The sequence below is a fragment of the Procambarus clarkii genome, chromosome 4 (genome assembly GCF_040958095.1).
Source record: "Procambarus clarkii isolate CNS0578487 chromosome 4, FALCON_Pclarkii_2.0, whole genome shotgun sequence".
NCBI lineage: Eukaryota > Metazoa > Arthropoda > Malacostraca > Decapoda > Cambaridae > Procambarus > Procambarus clarkii.
Window position 1 is genome coordinate 34,142,652 of NC_091153.1, and position 14,186 is coordinate 34,156,837.

Genomic DNA, 14,186 nt, shown 5'->3' on the forward strand with positions numbered 1-14,186 from the left:
ACGTGTGCCCCAAAGAATGAGGTGATTTGGTAAAATGCTATGCCCAAGATTACTATCCGAGTGCCGGCGGTGGGGTGGTTCAAATAGCCTCGGCTATCACCTCATTATGTCCGGTCGTGATGGTCAAGTGGATTAAGGCGTCTTGTACATACCAGTTGCGTTGCTCCTGGGAGTATGGGTTCGAGTCACTTCTGGGGTGTGAGTTTTCAGTTGCACTTTGTCCTGGGGACCATTCAGGCTTGTTCGCATTTGTGTTCCTCACGTGTGCCCCAAAGAATGAGGTGATTTGGTAAAATGCTATGCCCAAGATTACTATCCGAGTGCCGGCGGTGGGGTGGTTCAAATAGCCTCGGCTATCACCTCATTATGTCCGGTCGTGATGGTCAAGTGGATTAAGGCGTCTTGTACATACCAGTTGCGTTGCTCCTGGGAGTATGGGTTCGAGTCACTTCTGGGGTGTGAGTTTTCAGTTGCACTTTGTCCTGGGGACCATTCAGGCTTGTTCGCATTTGTGTTCCTCACGTGTGCCCCAAAGAATGAGGTGATTTGGTAAAATGCTATGCCCAAGATTACTATCCGAGTGCCGGCGGTGGGGTGGTTCAAATAGCCTCGGCTATCACCTCATTATGTCCGGTCGTGATGGTCAAGTGGATTAAGGCGTCTTGTACATACCAGTTGCGTTGCTCCTGGGAGTATGGGTTCGAGTCACTTCTGGGGTGTGAGTTTTCAGTTGCACTTTGTCCTGGGGACCATTCAGGCTTGTTCGCATTTGTGTTCCTCACGTGTGCCCCAAAGAATGAGGTGATTTGGTAAAATGCTATGCCCAAGATTACTATCCGAGTGCCGGCGGTGGGGTGGTTCAAATAGCCTCGGCTATCACCTCATTATGTCCGGTCGTGATGGTCAAGTGGATTAAGGCGTCTTGTACATACCAGTTGCGTTGCTCCTGGGAGTATGGGTTCGAGTCACTTCTGGGGTGTGAGTTTTCAGTTATATATATATATATATATATATATATATATATATATATATATATATATATATATATATATATATATATATATATATATATATATATATATATATATATTTATATTCTTGAGCCCGGATGGGCACATGTATAAGCAAGTAGATGGGGTCGCCATGGGTTCTCCCCTAGGTGTCCTGTTTGCGAACTTCTACATGGGTACCATCGAACAAAAGGTCTTAGTCGACATGAACTTGAAACCGACCATATACTGCAGGTATGTCGACGACATTTTTACACAGGTACCTGATGTCATCCATCTGCAGGAGCTGAAGGAGGCATTTGAGCGGAATTCTGTTGCGCTTCAATTACGAGATGGAGAAGGATGGGAAGCTGCACTTTCTAGATGTAACAGTCATGGAAAGAAGCGGAGGTTTCCACACTGCAGTCTACACTAAGGAAACAAACATAGGAATGTGCCTCAATGCCAACAGTGACTGCCCAGACAGGTACAAGAGGAGTGTCGTTAACGCTTATGTCGACCGTGCTCTCAGCCACAGCTCAGGATGGAAGCAAGTCGATGAAGAACTTTGTAGGGTAAGGCAGGTCCTAGTCAACAACGGCTTCTCCAATGGTTTCGTTGAAGACATCATAAGAAGGAAGGTGAAACGCCATGCAACCTCTGAAGAGACAACTAACACAACACCTGCACCCCCTATTAGACTATTTTACAGGAACTTCTTTTCCACAGTTCATAAAACGGATAAAAGGGCCCTGAAAGATATTGTTAATAGAAACGTTATCCCTACAGACAAAAATCAGAAGATACAATTGACGATCAACTATAAAACCAAGAAAACGGCCAACCTTCTCATGAGAAACTCTCCAGACACAAAGCAGAACGCTTTAAAAGAGACCAATGTCGTCTATGCCTTCAAATGCCCACTTGGGGACTGTAAGCTTTAAAGAATTCAGTATATAGGCAAGACATCAACATCTCTTTCCAGGCGATTAACGATGCATAAGCAACAGGGGTCCATTAAGGAACATATAATCTCTTCCCACAACCAGACCATCACCAGAGAAGTCTTAACAAAAAACACAGAAATCATCGATAGATACAGCGATAGCAGGCGGCTAGATATCTGCGAGGCACTACACATTAAGAAGTCGACACCAGCAATCAACAGCCAATTAATGCACAACTATATTCGACCCACTTCAAGACTCCGCTCCAATATAGAAGCATCAAGAAATATGGGCCAATAGGCCCTTTGCAGTTACTTCCATTCTTCCCTTTAACTTACAAAATATTACACCCATTGTTTCGTGTTATGCCTCATCCCTCCAGGTGTAGGGATGAGGCCAGGTGACGGGTAATTGCAGGACCACTAAATGTTTGCACATTTTTGTAAATTATTTTGGTAAGCGAGATTTCTCGTTTATAAACAAAATTAAATCAGTGATAAGTTTTATTATAATTCCAATGTATACTACCAATTATAATTTTAATATTATAATTCCAAGCTATAATTTCATTTATAATTATAATATTATATATTATAGTTATACATTGTGAAGCAAAATAAGTTGGAGCAATTTTCAATATTGTTGCAAGTTTATAGGGAAGTTTTTGTGTTGCATGGCAAGTTATTACGTTGATTTAGACTGATGTTGCAATGTAATGTTGAGGCCATAATGGTCATGTCACCTTCCCCCCCCAGGTATGGTCGGGTGGAGGTCCGCGCCAAGATGCCCCGAGGAGACTGGTTGTGGCCAGGTGAGTGACAGGTGTGGCCAGGTGAGTGGCAGGTGTGGCCAGGTGAGTGGCAGGTGTGGCCATGTGTAGCCAGGTGAGTGGCAGGTGTGGCCAGGTGAGTGGCCAGGTGAGTGGCAGGTGTGGCCAGGTGAGAGGCCGGTGTGGCCTGGTGAGTGGCAGGTGTGGCCAGGTGAGTGGCAGGTGTGGCCAGGTGAGTAGCAGGTGTGGCCAGGTGAGTGGCAGGTGTGACCATGTGTGGCCAGGTGAGTGGCAGGTGTGACCAGGTGAATTGCAGGAGTGGGCGGATATGGCCATGTGTGGCCAGGTGAATGGCAGGTACTCACCTAGTTGTGCTTGCGGGGGTTGAGCTCTGGTTCTTTGGTCCCGCCTCTCAACCGTCAATCAACAGGTGTACAGGTTCCTGAGCCTATTAGGCTCTATCATATCTACACTTGAAACTGTGTATGGAGTCAGCCTCCACCACATTGCTTCCTAATGCATTCCATTTGTCAACCACTCTGACACTAAAAAAGGTGTTTCTAATATCTCTGTGGCTCATTTGGACACTCAGTTTCCACCTGTGTCCCCTTGTGCGTGTGCCCCTTGTGTTAAATAGCCTGTCTTTATCAACCCTGTCGATTCCCTTGAGAATCTTGAATGTGGTGATCATGTCCCCCCTAACTCTTCTGTCTTCCAACGAAGTGAGGTTCAATTCCCGTAGTCTCTCCTCGTAGCTCATACCTCTCAGCTCGGGTACTAGTCTGGTGGCAAACCTTTGAACCTTTTCCAGTTTAGTCTTATGCTTGACTAGATATGGACTCCATGCTGGAGCCGCATACTCCAGGATTGGTCTGACATATGTGGTATATAATGTTCTAAAAGATTCCTTACACAAGTTTCTAAAGGCCGTTCTTATGTTAGCCAACCTGGCATATGCTGCTGATGTTATCCTCTTGATATGAGCTTCAGGGGACAGGTCTGGCGTGATATCAACCCCCAGGTCTTTCTCTCTCTCTGACTCTTGAAGTATTTCATCTCCCAAGTGATACCTTGTATCTGGTCTCCTGCTTCCTACCCCTATCTTCATTACATTAAATTTGCTTGGGTTAAATTCTAACATCCATTTGTTCGACCATTCCTGCAGCTTGTCCAGGTCTTCTTGAAGCCTCAAGCTGTCCTCCTCTGTCTTAATCCTTCTCATAATTTTGGCGTCGTCAGCAAACATTGAGAGGAATGAGTCTATACCCTCTGGGAGATTATTTACTTATATCAGAAACAGGATAGGTCCAAGCACAGAGCCCTGTGGGACTCCACTGGTGACTTCACGCCATTCTGAGGTCTCACCCCTCACTATAACTCTCTGCTTCCTATTGCTTAGGTACTCCCTTATCCACTGGAGACCCTACCAGTTACTCCTGTCTGTTTCTCCAGCTTATGCATCAACCTTTTATGGGGTACTGTGCCAAAGGCTTTCCGAGACCAGGTGAATGGGTGGAGTAGGCAGGTGTGGCCATGTGTGGCCAGGTGAGTGGCAGGTGTGGCCAGTTGAGTTGCAGGTGTGGCCAGGAGACTGGCAGGTGTGTCCAGGTGAGTGGCAGGTGTCGCCAGGCGAGTGGCAGGTGTGGCCAGGTGAGTGACAGGTGTGGTCTGCCAGGTTATTATTTTAAGTCACACAAAATTTTTATAATTGAATATACATGTGAACATGTATGAACATACATGTGAACATGTATGAATATACATGTGAACATTTATGAAAACATGTGAACGTTTATGAATATACATGTGAACATGTATGAATATACATGTGAACATGTATGAATATACATGTGAACATTTATGAATATACATGTGAACATTTATGAATATGCATGTAAACAAGAAAGAATATACATGTGAACATTTATGAATATCCATGTGAACATTTATGAATATACATGTGAACATTTATGAATATACATGTGAACATTTTATGAATATACATTTGAACATTTATGAATATACATGTGAACATTTATGAATATACATGTGAACATTTATGAATATCCATGTGAACATTTATGAATATACATGTGAACATTTATGAATATACATAGGAACATTTTATGAATATACATGTGAACATTTTATGAATATACATGTGAACATCTCCCCTGCAGCTATCTGGCTCCTGCCCAAGGACTCGCAATATGGTGGATGGCCTGCAAGTGGCGAGATTGACATTGTTGAGTCTCGAGGTGAGTACTGAGTTTGTGGGTGAAGCTGAGTATTGAGTATGTGGGTGAAGGTGAATACTGAGTATGTGGGTGAAGATGAGTACTGAGTGTGTGGGAGAAGGTGAGAACTGAGTATGTGGAGGAAGGTGAGTACTGAGTGTGTGGGAGAAGATGAGTACTGAGTATGTGGGTGAAGGTGAGTACTGAGTGTGTGGGAGAAGGTGAGAACTGAGTATGTGGAGGAAGGTGAGTACTGAGTGTGTGGGAGAAGATGAGTACTGAGTATGTGGGTGAAGGTGAGTACTGAGTGTGTGGGTGAAGGTGAGTATTGAGTATGTTGGTGAAGGTGAGTACTGAGAGTGTGGGTGAAGGTGAGTACTGAGTGTGTGGGTGAAGGTGAGTACTGAGTGTGTGGGAGGAGGTAAGTACTTAGGGTGTGAGTGAAAGTGAGCACTGAGTGTGTGGGTGAAGATGAGTACTGAGTGTGTGGGTGAGAACTGAGTGTGTGGGTGGAGGTAAGTACTGAGGGTGCTGGTGGAGGTGAGTACTGAGGGTGTGGGTGCGGGTGAGAACTGAGTGTGTGGGTGGAGGGGAGTACTGAGTGTGTGGGAGGAGGTGAGTACTGAGGGTGTGGGTGAAGATGAGTACTGAGTGTGTGGGTGAAGGGGAGTACTGAGTGTGTGGGTGAAGGGGAGTACTGAGTGTGTGGGAGGAGGTGAGTACTGAGGGTGTGGGTGAAGATGAGTACTGAGTGTGTGGGTGAAGGGGAGTACTGAGTGTGTGGATGGAAGTGAGTTCTGAGTGTGAGGGAGGAGGTGAGTACTGAGTGTGTGGGTGGAAGAGAACTCTGAAAGTGAAGTAGAGGTGAGTACTGAGTGTGTGGGAGGAGGTGAGTACTGAGTGTGTGGGTGGAGGTGAGTACTGAGTGAGTAGGTGGAGGTGAGTACAGAGTGTGTGGGTGAAGGTGAGTACTGAGTGTGTGGGTGAACGTGAGAACTGAGTGCGTGGGGTGGAGGTAAGTACTAAGTGTGTGGGTGGATGTGAGTACTGAGTGTGTGGGAGGATGTGAGTACTGAGTGCGTGGGTGGCGGTGAGTACTGAGTGTGTGGGAGGAGGTGAGTACTGAATGTGTGGGTGGCGGTGAGTACTGAGTGTGTGGGAGGAGGTGAGTACTGAGTGTGTGGGAGGATGTGAGTACTGAGTGTGTGGTTGGAGGTGAGTACTGATTGTGTGGGTGGCGGTGAGTACTGAGTGTGTTGGTGGAGGTGAGTACTGATTGTGTGGGTGAAGGAGAGTACTGATTGTGTGGGAGGTGGTGAGGACAGAGTGTGTGGGTGGAGGTAAGTACTCAGTGTGTGGGTGGAGGTGAGTACTGAGTGTGTGGGTTGAGTTGAATACTGAGTGTGTGGGTGGAGGTGAGTACTGAATGTCTAGGTGGAGGTGAGTACTGAGTGTGTAGTTAGCTGTGAGTACTGAGTGTGTTGGTGGATGTGAGTACTGAGAGTGTGGGTGGAGGTTAGTATTGAGTGTTTTTTTTAATTATTATTATTTTCTACCACAGACGTTGCCACCCATTTACAATGCTAACCAGAATATATACATTTTCTTTTGTCCTCCATGGACAGGGTTAGAGATTTGTTAAACTAATACTTCAGGGATTTATTAAACAATCAACCACAGAAAGTGATTCGGTGCTTTTAAAATGCTAAGCTAACCTACATACGTAATACATAGATGCACAGATTTATGTATGCCCTACATAAGGTGTTTGATGTGTCTTTTACATAGAGTCATTAATATGCAATAAGAAAAGTGAAATGTAATTCTGATCAGCTTTCACATATACCTTATACACATACATACACACACATATACGTACATATACATATGTACACACACACATTTGTCTCTTTTACTCTGACAGGGTGACATAGCTGATAGAGAAAACAGTGTGCAATTAAGCACTTAATCACTGAAGGTAATTAAGGTGCTTTTACAAGTTCATGTTATATAGTTACATCACATACATTGTATAAGTGATACATTACATGGTCAATCTAGGGTACAAGTCCAATATATCATCAAGTGTTACAGCACTCATGTAGTAGTTACAGAGTTCAGCATACCTCAGCCCAGGAAGTCGAAAGTCAGTCAATATGGGACATTCTACAATATAATGTTCAAGGGAGTGCATGTTTTCTCTTTCACAAAGTTGACACATTGTGTACTCGACATTTGTGTTTTGAGGAAGCTGCCAGATACGTCTATATCCCAGGAGTATTCTGGCCACTATAACATCACATTGCCGGGTTCTTGTTCTATTAGTCCCATATGTGAATGTCTCCTCACGATATCTATCATAATATTTAATGCTACAACTTTCATGTCTTCTTGAGTGTGTGGGTGGAGGTGAATATTGAGTGTGTGGGTGGAGGTGAATATTGAGTGTGTGGGTGGAGGTGAATATTGAGTGTGTGGGTGGAGGTGAATAGTGAGTGTGTGGGTGGAGGTGAATAGTGAGTGTGTGGGTGGAGGTGAATAGTGAGTGTGTGGATGGCGGTGAATAGTGAGTGTGTGGGTGGAGGTGAATATTGAGTGTGTGGGTGGAGGTGAATATTGAGTGTGTGGGTGGAGGTGAATAGTGAGTGTGTGGGTGGAGGTGAATAGTGAGTGTGTGGGTGGAGGTGAATAGTGAGTGTGTGGGTGGAGGTGAATAGTGCGTGTGTGGGTGGAGGTGAATAGTGAGTGTGTGGGTGGAGGTGAATATTGAGTGTGTGGGTGGAGGTGAATATTGAGTGTGTGGGTGGAGGTGAATATTGAGTGTGTGGGTGGAGGTGAATAGTGAGTGTGTGGGTGGAGGTGAATATTGAGTGTGTGGGTGGAGGTGAATATTGAGTGTGTGGGTGGAGGTGAATATTGAGTGTGTGGGTGGAGGTGAATAGTGAGTGTGTGGGTGGAGGTGAATAGTGAGTGTGTGGATGGCGGTGAATATTGAGTGTGTGGGTGGAGGTGAATAGTGAGTGTGTGGGTGGAGGTGAATAGTGAGTGTGTGGGTGGAGGTGAATATTGAGTGTGTGGGTGGAGGTGAATAGTGAGTGTGTGGATGGCGGTGAATATTGAGTGTGTGGGTGGAGGTGAATATTAAGTGTGTGGGTGGAGGTGAATAGTGAGTGTGTGGGTGGAGGTGAATATTGAGTGTGTGGGTGGAGGTGAATAGTGAGTGTGTGGATGGCGGTGAATATTGACTTTGTGGGTGGAGGTGAATAGTGAGTGTGTGGATGGCGGTGAATATTGAGTGTGTGGGTGGAGGTGAATATTGAGAGTGTGGGTGGAGGTGAATAGTGAGTGTGTGGGTGGAGGTGAATAGTGATTGTGTGGGTGGAAGTGAGTACTGAGTGTGTGGGTGGAGGTGAATAGTGAGTGCGTGGGTGGAGGTGAATAGTGAGTGTGTGGATGGCGGTGAATATTGAGTGTGTGGGTGGAGGTGAATAGTGAGTGTGTGGGTGGAGGTGAATAGTGAGTGTGTGGGTGGAGGTGAATATTGAGTGTGTGGGTCGAGGTGAATATTGAGTGTGTGGGTGGAGGTGAATATTGAGTATGTGGGTGGAGGTGAATATTGAGTGTGTGGGTGGAGGTGAATATTGAGTGTGTAGGTGGAGGTGAATATTGAGTGTGTGGGTGGAGGTGAATAGTGAGTGTGTGGGTGGCGGTGAGTACTGAGTGTGTGGGTGGAGGTGAATATTGAGTGTGTGGGTGGAGGTGAATATTGAGTGTGTGGGTGGAGGTGAATATTGAGTGTGTGGGTGGAGGTGAATATTGAGTGTGTGGGTGGAGGTGAATAGTGAGTGTGTGGGTGGCGGTGAGTACTGAGTGTGTGGGTGGAGGTGAATAGTGAGTGTGTGGGTGGCGGTGAGTACTGAGTGTATGGGTGGAGGTCAATATTGAGTGTGTGGGTGGAGGTGAATAGTGAGTTTGTGGGTGGCGGTGAGTACTGAGTGTGTGGGTGGAGGTGAGTAGTGAGTGTGTGGGTGGCGGTGAGTACTGAGTGTGTGGGTGGAGATGAGTAGTGAGTGTGTGGGTGGAGGTGAATATTGAGTGTGTGGGTGGAGGTGAATATTGAGTGTGTGGGTGGAGGTGAATATTGAGTGTGTGGGTGGAGGTGAATATTAAGTGTGTGGGTGGAGGTGAATATTGAGTGTGTGGGTGGAGGTGAATAGTGAGTGTGTGGGTGGAGGTGAGTACTGAGTGTGTGGGTGGTGGTGAATATTGAGGGTGTGGGTGGAGGTGAATAGTGAGTGTGTGGGAGGAGGTGAGTACTGAGTGTGTGGGTGGAGGTGAATAGTGAGTGTGTGGATGGAGGTGAATAGTGAGTGTGTGGATGAAGGTGAATAGTGAGTATGTGGATGGAGGTGAATATTGAGTGTGTGGGTGGAGGTGAGTACTGAGTGTGTGGATGGAGGTGAATAGTGAGTGTGTGGGTGGCGGTGAGTACTGAGTGTGTGGGTGGAGGTGAGTAGTGAGTGTGTGGGTGGCGGTGAGTACTGAGTGTGTGGATGGAGGTGAGTAGTGAGTGTGTGGGAGGAGGTGAGTACTGAGTGTGTGGGTGGAGGTGAGTACTGAGTGTGTGGATGGAGGTGAGTAGTGAGTGTGTGGGTGGAGGTGAGTAGTGAGTGTGTGGGTGGCGGTGAGTACTGAGTGTGTGGGTGGCGGTGAGTACTGAGTGTGTGGGTAGCGGTGAGTACTGAGTGTGTGGATGGAGGTGAATAGTGAGTGTGTGGGTGGAGGTGAGTAGTGAGTGTGTTGATGGCGGTGAGTACTGAGTGTGTGGGTGGCGGTGAGTACTGAGTGTGTGGGTGGCGGTGAGTACTGAGTGTGTGGATGGAGGTGAATATTAAGTGTGTGGGTGGAGGTGAATGTTGAGTGTGTGGGTGGAGGTGAATAGTGAGTGTGTGGGTGGAGGTGAATAGTGAGTGTGTGGGTAGCGGTGAATGTTGAGTGTGTGGGTGGAGGTGAATAGTGAGTGTGTGGGTGGCGGTGAGTACTGAGTGTGTGGATGGAGGTGAATATTAAGTGTGTGGGTGGAGGTGAATGTTGAGTGTGTGGGTGGAGGTGAATAGTGAGTGTGTGGGTAGCGGTGAGTACTGAGTGTGTGGATGGAGGTGAATAGTGAGTGTGTGGGTGGAGGTGATGACTGAGTGTGTGGGTGGTGGTGAGTGCTTAGTGTGTGGGTGGTAGCAGAAAATCATCTTCCGAAAACCCTGACATGCACTTTACCCCAATTCCAAAGTTTAGTGTGAGCACATTAATATTAGTCATCTCACTTGTACACTGGCGAAGTGTTAACCTCTGTCACTAGAGTCCACACGTGTAACTGTGTGGTTTTATTTAGTTAATGATAAATCATTATTTTTTCTTAAAATATGTTCGTTATTGCTATGCGAGGAAAACAACTAGATATATAACTTACCACATGTTATTGTTCAAAGACTGAGCATATTTTCAACGGGGCAGGAAATACTGAGTATGGCAACCTGGGCCACCAGCACGCAGGGTCCACTCTCCACTGGGGGCCCAACCCTCAAGCCAACATGTTCACCAAGACTCACAAAACTTAGTAAGTGCCTCACCAAACGGAAACTTAGTAAGTGCCTCACCCAACGGAAACTTAGTAGGTGCGACACCCAACGGAAACCTAGTAAGTGCCTCACCCAACCCATAATTAGTTAGGGCCTCACCCAACAGAAACTTAGTAAGTAACCAAATCTAAATAGGGATTTGATATGGTCAAAAGATTAGCAGATGCAGTTTAATCCTGACAAATGAAAGGTTTTTACGATAAGAAATAAGAACATAGGAACATAAAAATGAAGGTAACTGGAAAAGACCTATTGGCCCATACGAGGCGGAGCCTATTTTTATACCTTAATCTCATTCATTTACATATATGTCTAACGAATGCTTGAAACAATTAAGTGATCCTACTTTTATTATGTTACGCCGTAATTGGTTCCCGCGTAACCTAGTAAATGTTTACTATAGAGACTGAAATTGATAAATGTTTGCCATTTATAGACGTACTTATTCATAGAAAAGATTTTTCCCTAAAGTTTAGTGTCTACAAAAAACCTAGGAATAATATATCTTATGTAAGGAGAGGCTGCGAGATCCAGTAAGTTTAGTAGAACTACGGTTTCAACTCTTTTAACCATGTCGTAGCTCAGTCGATTAAGGCAGCGTCTGAGATGCTCCCGGACGCAGCTTCGAATCCTCGTCACGGCCCTTGTGGATTTGTTTATATATATATATATATATATATATATATATATATATATATATCTTATTAAATATGAAATAAGTACGTATTAATAATTAAAAAAAGTAAGATAAATAATTCTAACACGAATTTTCTCTATATTTCTTATGTATCTTTTCACTGTCGATGGTAATTGGAAAATCAATTCTCCAAAATTCATTTTTATTTCTAGTCTGACGTGACACTTGAACGCGTTTCGTAATAACTTATTACATTTTCAAAAAATTTAGTTTACACACACACAACTATAACCTGCAAACACTAAACAGAGTTTAAACAGCTTTCATTTTATACCTGCATTTGGGTGAGGTGATATGTTACAACAGTTTTTTATGAGGTGAAAACAAACTTTCAACACAAGACAGAACACGAAACAATGGGTATAATATTTTGTAAGTTAAAGGGAAGAATGGAAGTAACTGCAAAGGGCCTATTGGCAAATATTTCTTGATGCTTCTATATTGGTGCGGAGTCTTGAAGTGGGTAGAATATAGTTGTGCATTAATTGGCTGTTGATTGCTGGTGTTGACTTCTTATAGTGTAGTGCCTCACAGATATCAAGCTGCCTGCTATTGCTGTATCTATCGATGATTTCCGTATTTTTTGTTAAGACTTCTCTGGTGATGGTCTGGTTCTGGGAAGAGATTATATGTTCCTTAATGGAGTTCTGCTGTTTATGCATCGTTAATCGCCTGGAAAGAGATGTTGTTGTCTTGCCTATATATTGAGTTCTTTGAGGTTTTCAGTCCCCCAAGTGGACATTTGAAGGCTTAGACGACATTGGTCTCTTTTAAAGCGTTCTCCTTTGTGTCTGGAGAGTTTCTCATGAGTAGGTTGGCCGTTTTCTTGGTTTCATAGTAAATCGTCAATTGTATCTTCTGATTTTTGTCTGTAGGGATAACGTTTCTATTAACAATATCTTTCAGGACCCTTTCCTTCGTTTCATGAGCTGTGGAAAAGAAGTTCCTGTAAAATAGTCTAATAGGGGGTACAGGTGTTGTGTTAGTTGTCTCTTCAGAGGTTGCATGGCGTTTCACCTTCCTTCTTATGATGTCTTCAACGAAGCCATTGGAGAAGCCGTTGTTGACTTGGACCTGCCTTTCCCTACAGAGTTCTTCATCGACTTGCTTCCATCCTGAGCTGTGGTTGAGAGCACGGTCATTAGTTGAGAGCACGGTTAAGCATTAACAAAACTCCTCTTGTACCTGTCTGGGCAATCACTGTTGGCATTAAGGCACATTCCTATGTTTGTTTCCTTAGTATAGACTGCAGTGTGGAAACCTCCGCTCCTTTCCATGAGTGTTACATCTAGGAAGGGCAGATTCCCATCCTTCTCCATCTCGTAAGTGAAACCCAACACAGAATTCCGCTCAAATGCCTCCTTCAGCTCCTGCAGATATCTGACATCAGATACCTGTGTAAAAATGTCGTCAAGATACCTGCAGTATATGGCCGGTTTCATGTTCATGTCGACTAAGACCATTTGTTCGATGGTACCCATGTAGAAGTTCGCAAACAGGACCCCTAAGGGAGAACCCATGGCAACCCCATCTACTTGCTTATACATGTGCCCATCCGGGCTCAAGAAGGGTGCCTCTTTAGTACAAGCTTGGAGTAGTTTCCTTAGAATGTTTTCTGGTATGTCAAGAGGAGTACAGGCCGGATCACGATACACTCTGTCCGCTATCATCCCGATTTTTTCATCCACAGGTACGTTGGTAAACAGTGATTCTACGTCCAACGAGGTTCTTATCTTTGTGGCCCGTGTTCCCCGCAGTAAGTCAACAAATTCCTTTGGAGACTTCAGGCTGAAGGAGCAAGGGACATAAGGAGTCAGCAAGCCATTGAGTCGCTTCACCAATCTGTACGTGGATGTGGGTATCTGGCTGATGATTGGCCAAAGTGGGTTTCCAGGCTTGTGTGTCTTGACATTTCCATACGCGTATCCAAGTTTGTATTCCCCAATAATCTTTGGCAGGTGGAGTCCGGATTTCTTGGCGTTCACAGTTTCGTTCAATTTGTTGACCTTTGCTTTCAATTCGGCTGTAGTGTCCTTCGTTACCCTTTGGAATTTAGTTTGGTCAGAGAGTATGAGGTTCATTTTCTCCAGATATTCGTCTTTTTTAAGAATGACGTATATTGACGACTTGTCACCTCTCCTGACGACTATCGTTTTGTTGTCACGAAGGCTCTTAGCTGCCGCTTTTAGCTCAGGGGACAGTATGGTGCTTTTGTAGTTGCCTCGATTCTTTCCTCCTTCTGCAATAAGTTCTGCTTGTAAGGTGTCCTTGGTGGTGATCTTCTTTTGTGTCTCAAGGTCGAATATGTCGTCCAACAGGATCTCCAACTCCACTTTCCGGGCCATCTCACTTGGTCTGGACATAACGTGACAGTTTATACCCAGATTTAGGAGAGTGACTTGGTCCTCAGTGACGTTGATTCCTGCAAGGTTCAGGAAGCCGTCTCTCGGTCGTGGAATTGCCATATGTCCTCCATATAATGTTGTTAGTTTCTGGATTATCCTGGTTTCGGTGCTGAGGTGATGTCGATCTGTGAGGACGTCCTCACAGAGACAAATAAAAGACAAATATCTGGCGAAAATGAGCCTCATACTCTCTGACGAAACTAAATTCCAAAGGGTAACGAAGGACACTACAGCCGAATTGAAAGCAAAGGTCAACAAATTGATCGAAACTGTGAACGCCAAGAAATCCGGACTCCACCTGCCAAAGATTATTAAGGAATACAAACCTGGATACGCATATGGAAATGTCAAGACACACAAGCCTGGAAACCCACTTCGGCCAATCATCAGCCAGATACCCACACCTACGTACAGACTGGCGAAGCGACTAAACGGCTTGCTGACTCCTTATGTCCTCTGCACCTTCAGCCTGAAGTCTCCAAAGGAATTTGTTGATTTACTGCGGG

At 45.0% G+C, this 14,186-nt stretch overlaps 1 protein-coding gene across 2 annotated transcripts in view; it reads left to right on the forward strand.

Moving 5' to 3' along the window:
- Window positions 1–14,186, forward strand: part of LOC123750880 (beta-1,3-glucan-binding protein) — a 128,111-nt gene that overhangs the window by 78,735 nt on the left and 35,190 nt on the right. For both annotated transcript variants that reach the window (XR_011229947.1, XM_069333364.1), the window contains exons 6-8: window positions 2,692–2,747; window positions 4,886–4,963; window positions 10,454–10,556. Coding sequence is in view for 1 of the 2 variants with exons in the window: in XM_069333364.1 (XP_069189465.1) it covers window positions 2,692–2,747; window positions 4,886–4,963; window positions 10,454–10,556 (237 nt within the window). In the remaining variant the exon portion in view is untranslated. The remainder of the gene's footprint in view (window positions 1–2,691; window positions 2,748–4,885; window positions 4,964–10,453; window positions 10,557–14,186) is intronic.